The 7,500-nt window shown below is 44.0% G+C and overlaps 1 protein-coding gene across 1 annotated transcript in view; it reads right to left on the reverse strand.

Annotated features, from left to right (window-relative positions):
* Positions 1-5,723: 5,723 nt before the first annotated feature.
* p3h3 (prolyl 3-hydroxylase 3) overlaps positions 5,724-7,500 on the reverse strand; it is a 17,566-nt gene continuing 15,789 nt past the window's right edge. Inside the window, exons 14-16 of the mRNA XM_030784787.1 lie at positions 7,263-7,338; positions 6,895-7,035; positions 5,724-6,070 (exon numbers count right to left, since the gene is read on the reverse strand). Of these exons, the coding sequence (XP_030640647.1) occupies positions 5,900-6,070; positions 6,895-7,035; positions 7,263-7,338 (388 nt within the window). The 3' untranslated portion in view covers positions 5,724-5,899. The remainder of the gene's footprint in view (positions 6,071-6,894; positions 7,036-7,262; positions 7,339-7,500) is intronic.

The following is a 7,500-nucleotide window of genomic DNA, read 5'->3' on the forward strand; positions in this document are numbered from 1 at the left end:
CGGCTCTCACACTCAGTGTTTAACCTGGCTCTCACACTCAGTGTTTAACCTGGCTCTCACACTCAGTGTTTAACCTGGCTCTCACACTCAGTGTTTACCCTGGCTCTCACAGTCAGTGTTTAACCTGGCTCTCACAGTCAGTGTTTAACCCGGCTCTCACACTCAGTGTTTAACCTGGCTCTCACACTCAGTGTTTAACCTGGCTCTCACACTCAGTGTTTAACACGGCTCTCACACTCAGTGTTTAACCTGGCTCTCACACTCAGTGTTTAACCTGGCTCTCACACTCAGTGTTTAACCAAACTCCCACACTCAGTGGAATTACTCAACCTCCACACCCACCAAGAGTAAATACAATACAGATACTCCACAGAGAAAAGAAATATCAGGGACCTACCCCCCCCCCCCCCCCCCCCTTGACTCTCTCTTTCCACCACCTGAGGAACCACTGTTTGTGTGAGCTGGTAAAGAAACCATTCAAGTGTGGTTAGGTCCCACTAAGACCATAGCCAGTAACATGACATCAGAGGGAGAGGAGGAGAGAAACTGAACAAGGGAGGGGGGAGGGACAGAGGGATACAGAGAGAGAGAGTGAGAGTTTAAATCCAGGCTGCTGCTGACATTTTAAGGGAGGCCTTTTGAATCAAATCTTCTCTCATCCGATTACTGACTGACTGACTGACTGACTGCTCTTTACAGATGGACAAGAACCGGAGAACTGGAGCGAGAGGGAGGGAGAGATGGGGGGGGGGGGGGGGGGCGTCATGGTGGCCTAACTTTCATTTGAATCACGGACACTGTTCGATCTCCTGACTGTATTCTGAAGGGAAACAGTCATGATTTTCACATGCTTCTTTTCTGCTTTTTTATAAAAATCACTCTCCTGTGTTCTGCACATTTGGTATTTTATGTAAGACAGACATGTACAGATGTAAGCTTATCTAAACAATCTCTGAAATCTACGCTTAATCTCTGAGATATTGCTCCAGGAAGTACACAAACACACACACACACACACACACACACACTCACACACAAATGTGCATATTACTTCAGAAATCAAACATACACATAAACTCAGAAACTATGTAAAACACAAACCTAACATTGCGAACAATGAGGCCAGAGACATTTAAAAATCCAACGTTGACCAGGCGACCGTAACTCTGCGAAAAACAGTTGATCTAACATACACCCCCCCCCCCCCATATAGAGCTATAGAGCATGCTGCTCTGCCTGCAGGCCAAAACAATCCAAAATAAAAGAGAGAGTTTTCCATCAGAGGTGAGGGGATTTCCAGTGAGAGTGATTGTGTGTGACCGTCCTGTGGGTTGCGTGTCATGTGGGTTAACCTTTAAACTCTGCCGTCAGTACCGTTCCCTGACAGTGTGTCCCCCCCAAATGACCACACTGTCCCAAAACTACTACTCTCAACGTCCCATTAGATTTATAGTGACTCTCTCTCAACATCACTATAACTGCAGTGACTTACAATTCACTGTAATGATTTACTTTCAATTTCACTATAATCATAATGACTTACTTTCATTATTTCACCATAATTATAATCACTTATTCTCAATAGAACTATAATAATGACTTACAGTCAATAAAATTAGAAATTATAATGACATTTTCAGTATAACTATAATTATATTTGATGCTCTCAGTGTTAAACTATAATTATAATGACTTATTCTCAATGCAACTATAATTATAATGGCTTACAATTAACAATAATGACTTACTGTAAATATCATTATAATTATGATGAATTACTCCCAATATTACCCTGTAATATCAGTGACTTACAATCAATGTCACTATAATTATGACTTACAGTTAATCATAATGACTTACTGTAAATATTATTATAATTATGAAGACTTACTCTGTTACTCACCGCTGTAAATATAATGACTTCTAGTCAGTATTACGATACTTATAATGACTTACTATCAATATTACACTATAATTATAACAACTTATAATCAGTATCACCATACTTATAATAACTCTCAATGCACACTTTATAGCATTCTGTAATATCAGAGTAATAATGATGACATTTTTATAATGAGTTGTGTGACGTGCACAAGGTTATGTAATGATGTAATAAAGTAGATTCTGATCTAACTCAGATTTGATACATTGATGTGTGTTAAAACACACTGTCTCAGGACCAAAAGTCTGGCCTAAATTAAGCTCTGAACCTGAAAACTTGCCTCCTCATTCTTATTTCTCTGGTCTGGGCTGAAACATTGTCATCACTGTTTTACTTCAGGCTGTCAAGTTCCCTGTGTGATTCAGACTGTAGCGACCATACAACAACAACAACAACAACAATAACAAGGTTTATTTAGAGCCCAATATCACTATTAAAGTCTCAAAGGGCTTTACATCTGAACGGGTAGGAATTAAACTAAACTATGACAGGAGAGCCTACAGGGATGGTCTGAGACTTCATAACAGTCAAATCGAAATGATTTTATCCATAAGTTTGGAAAAATAGACAAGTCTTTAGTTTGTTTCTAAAGGTATTCAGTGAGTTTGCCTCCTGAATGACAACAAAGAATTATGTCTTATACTGCTGAAGACATCGTTGTCAGCCAAGACATCCTACTGACTGAAAAAGATTCAAAGTTCAAAGGTGACTTACCTTTTTCTCCTGAGTGATATCCTCCTTTTTGTTTATATGTTTGTTTGTGTTTATGTTTTTTTTTTTCTTTTTGTGGTTTGTTCTATTGTTTTTTCGTCCCTCAAAATGTCACTCCTTCCTTTCTCTCTTTCTTTCACAGGACATTCATTCAGCTTTTCTGTCACAGACACTGTCTGAAATCCCTCTCTCTCTCTCTTTCCCTCCCTCTCTCTCTCTCTCTCTCTCTCTCCCTCTCTCCCTTTCTCTTTGTGGTATGTCTGTGATGGACAGATGAGGATTGTTGGGATGAAGAGATCAGGTTGAAAGGATAAACTCTGTGATGGAGAGAGAGAGAGGGAGAGAAAGAGAGGGAGGGAGTGAGGGAGAGGATGCCCGTTATGGAGAGGGGGCAGAGATGGAGGAGAGAGAGAGAGAAAGAGATTTAAACGTGAGAGAGAATCGGGTCTGGAGGTCAGGTGACAGAAAAGTAGGTCTTGCACTCTGGACTGGAAAGAGCTTGTTTGAGTGGTCCCAGCCAATCTATACTATCCCCGGACCTGACACTTACACAGTAACAGTACATTTAGATTTCAATGAACATGTTTTAGTATAACTGAAAGAGAGAGAGAGAGAGAGAGAGAGGGAGGGGGGCATTAGCTGTGTTCCAGTCATGGATGGAGAGGTCTAATCTCCATGACCCACACACGTTTCTCTGCGGATGGAAAGTTGATGAGAGAGAGAGAGAGACAGAGAGACAGAGAGAAAGGGTAAATAGAGGATTTGGAGATATGCCTATGTATGGGAGATCTCTCTCCAGACACCGTGTTTTGTAAACTCCGCACAAAACTATTATTAGAGTGATATGAAGCTGTGGACAGAGAGAGGGAGAGAGGGATGATGAAAAGGGAAAATATGAGAGGACTGTAGTCCGTGTGTCAGAGATCAAAGGCTGGGCCCTGTGATTAACACACACTGTATTACCTACACTACCCAGAATTCCCTGTGTGTGTGTGTGTCTTTGCTGCCTATGTTCATCTAAAACCACACAACAATGACAGTTCACCACAGAACACGGTGTCCTAATTACTCCATCCGTCTGAGCTGCGATGAGATTCGATAGTTCATATCAGTTTAACATTGGTCTGTGTGCTCTGCTGCTTATCTTATAGACCTCTGTCTGTATCTCACACACACACACACACACCCCATCTCAGCACCAAACACAACAGACCCCAAAGATGGTGCGAGGATATGGGAGGGAAAAAGGAGGGGTGGGTGTTAGGATGGAAACAGCACTGAGGGGTAGAGAGAGTGAGAGATGGAGTGAGTGAGGGTTAGAGTGAGTGATAGAGAGAGAGTGATTATAATCTGCTGGGAGGGAGAGAGGTTATGGGCATTCTCCGCGGGTCGCTGCCTGTTGATAAAAGTTATTCTAGATGGTGTTACTGTAACCAGGATTAGAGTCAGGGCCAAAGCCCTTTTCCCCGATACACACCCCACCACTGTCACTGGCTTATTCCACCTGACGCCTCAGCCCTTCACTCTGTGTGTGTGTGTGTGTGTGTGTGTGTGTGTACACTTGTGCATGTGGAGTGCCTGTGTGTGTAAGTAGCATAATTGTGTGTGTGTGTGTGTATCAGTGTGGGAGTTAGAGGCTGGTATTTTTTATGGATTGAAAACTGTTTTAAAATGTGTTTTATTGTTATTAAATGGGTTTTAACAAAAAAATACCCGATGTACGGCTCCAGTTCAGTTTATCCATGAACATGAGTCGAGGAAACTTTACCAAGACAACGCCAGAGAATCCGACGTCCCAAGACTTTTGGGATTAATTTATTTCAGTCTCTTCATTCTCCATTTGCATCAAAACAAAACAAAATGAATCGAAATAAATAATGAGAAAAAAAGAGTACACACAAATAACACAACAATGCGACAGAAATAAAGCCGTTACGGTTTTAGCGGACGCTGTTAAAGCCATGCAGTGGTAAAGCATTGATAACGGGCGTGAGGAGGAGAGGAGAGGTGTGCGGGAGCAGGGGGGGTCGTTCCGTCATTAACCTAACAGGCGCTTTCATGGGTCATGTGCGTATTTATGGGCAGATTTACTCCGCGTTCAGGGTTAGCCGGAGGAATCGGTTAACGCCTTAAAATCCATTAGCCTCGCTAACGCTGTGCGGCTGATTCTTTTAAGTGTCTCAGCAGTGAGAGGGTTAATGACGGATCTAAACGATGCGCGACAGGGGCTAACGCTCCACTAAAGCTGCTGCAGAGGGTCTCAGAACAGGGGCATGTAGTTTTAATAGGGAAGGAGACGGATTTGAGTTGGGGGGAGGGGGGGGGGGGTGTTCAACTGAATGATTTAAATGATTAAAATAATTTCTTGCGTGGATTATAATTCCATATCCTTAATGGGGATTTTTTTAAGCTTCATAAACAAATGCACTCGTTTAGGAGAGATTATCCGTAATCTCAATCTCCATCCCTCCCTTTTAACCTCCCTCTCCCCATACCTCTTTCACCCCCCCCCCCACCCACCCCAACTCATTCGCTCGCTCTTTTTTCTGGTCCTGATGTTCCATCCATCATGGTTAATGTGCAGTCGCTCTCTTACTCTCTCTCTCTCTCTCTCTCTCTCTCTCTCTTAATCCTAACACCGTAACGTGGAGTTCATAAAAAGCTTTAATCGTTTAATGGGCCAGACACTCGTACTGTATTTCTCATACACTCAATATGGCGACACACATTTCAGTTACTGACAAATAAAAAACATCTTCTTCAAACCTTTACTCTGTCTGAGAAACAACACACACACACACACACCCCTACATGCACACTCACACGCCCCTTGATACACACACACACACACACACACACCCCTACATGCACACTCACACACTCCTAGATACACACACACACACACACACACACACACATACATACACACACATACACACACACATCCCCCTACATGCACACGCACACACTCCTAGATACACACACACACATACACAGATACACATTCAAACATATACAGACACACACACACACCACACACTCACACACACATATTTATGTTCTCACACACACTCAGACACAGGAGTAATGGTGTGTACCTCGCTGTGAGAGGTGGGAGAAAACACTAGAGCGGTAACCCTAACTGTGACCCTGTCGTATGTGTTAACGGAGGCCGAGAGGGGCGGAGCATCTGGACAACTCACGACCGTCACCGCCTGTGATTGGCTTTTACAGCCGTCACTCTCACAGCTCGTCCCGCCCGCTCCTAACTCTCTCCCTCTCTTTGCTCCTCCCCTGGGCACCTTGACTCCTCCCACTGCGTGCAGGTGCACCGGTTCGCTCTCCATCCTTCTGTTCTTTTTTCACCACGCTCTGTCCATCTGCTTCCCACAGAGACTCCGCCTGTTCCCGCTCCTGACACACACACACACACACAGGCACGCACACGCACGTACACACGCACGCACACACACATAAATATACACACACACACACATATACACACGCACACAGGGTCAGGTATTTTTTGTAACGTATATGTATTAGTTTACCAGTTTTATTATGGACAGATTCTTTTCCACTTTGCTCTGTAGATTCAGTACACTTCTACTGTCAACGTCAGTGTGAGAACATCACCCCTGCTACTGTACACATTCTTTCCCTCTTTCTCTCTCTCTCTCTGTCTCTCTCTGTGTCTGTGTTTCTGCCTCTCTCTCAATTTCTCTCTCTCTCTCACACTTTCTCTTTTTCTCTCTCTCTCTCTTCTCTTTTTTCTCTCTCTCTCTTCTCTTTCTCTCTCTCTCTCTCCTCTCTCTTTCTCTCTCTCACTCTCTCTCTTCTCTTTCTCTCTCTCTTTCTCTCTCTCTTTCTCTCTCCTTTCTCTCTTTCTCTCTCTCTCTCTCGCCTCTCTCTCTCTCTTTCTCTCTCCATTCTCTCTCTCTCTCTGTTCTCTCTCTCTCTCTCTTCTCTTTCTCTCGCTTTCTCTCTCTCTCTCTCCCCTCTCTCTCTCTCTCTCGCGCCTCTCTCTCTCTCTTTCCCTCTCTCTCTCTCTCTCTTCTCTTTCTCTCTCTCTCTCTCTTTCTCTCTCCCTTCTCTCTCTCTCTCTCTCTTCTCTCTCTTTCTCTCTCTCTCTCTCCCTTCTCTCTCTCTCTCTTTCTCTCTCCCTCTCTCCTCTCTCTCTCTCTTTCTCTCTCTCTCTCCTCTCTCCTCTCTTTCTCTCTCTCTCTGTCTTCTCTCACCCTGTCTCTGTGGAGTTTCTCAGTGGTGAACCAGAGGGCCAGAGCACAGCGCCGTCCTGCCGTCACTGCAGTGACACCATGAGGATTAACTGGACCCGAGGAGAACCCCACCAGACGCCCACAACCTGGCCTCACTTTTGCCTGGAGACAGACAGGCAGGCAGACAGACAAATAGACAGACAGACAGACAGGCAGAGGCAGACGCATAGAGAGAGAGAGAGAGTTGATTAAAACATTTAACATCAGTGCAAAAAAGGAACCATGTATTTTTCCTTCAGACTGTAAAGCAGGTTTGGGTAATGAGAGAAGGGGCTTTGACATGGAGGGTGAGTGACAACAGGAGTGGGGGGGGAACGGGTATGTCTTACCGTGACCGTTTTTGCATCGCGGTCAGTGAAGAAGAAATCTCCTCCCTCAAAGTCTTCATTCAAGTACAAAACAGCACTGTAAAACCACACACGTCCATACTCATTTATAACTGGGGTTATATGTGAGTCATCTGACAGACTCACCACTGCCCTCCATGGGCGAATACCGAAATGTCATTTCATTACCTGACCAGCTGATCAACTTAGTAGTATAAAAAGAGTGTGAGTGAATGTGTGT

Source organism: Chanos chanos, chromosome 9 (genome assembly GCF_902362185.1).
Source record: "Chanos chanos chromosome 9, fChaCha1.1, whole genome shotgun sequence".
Taxonomy (NCBI): Eukaryota; Metazoa; Chordata; class Actinopteri; order Gonorynchiformes; family Chanidae; genus Chanos; species Chanos chanos.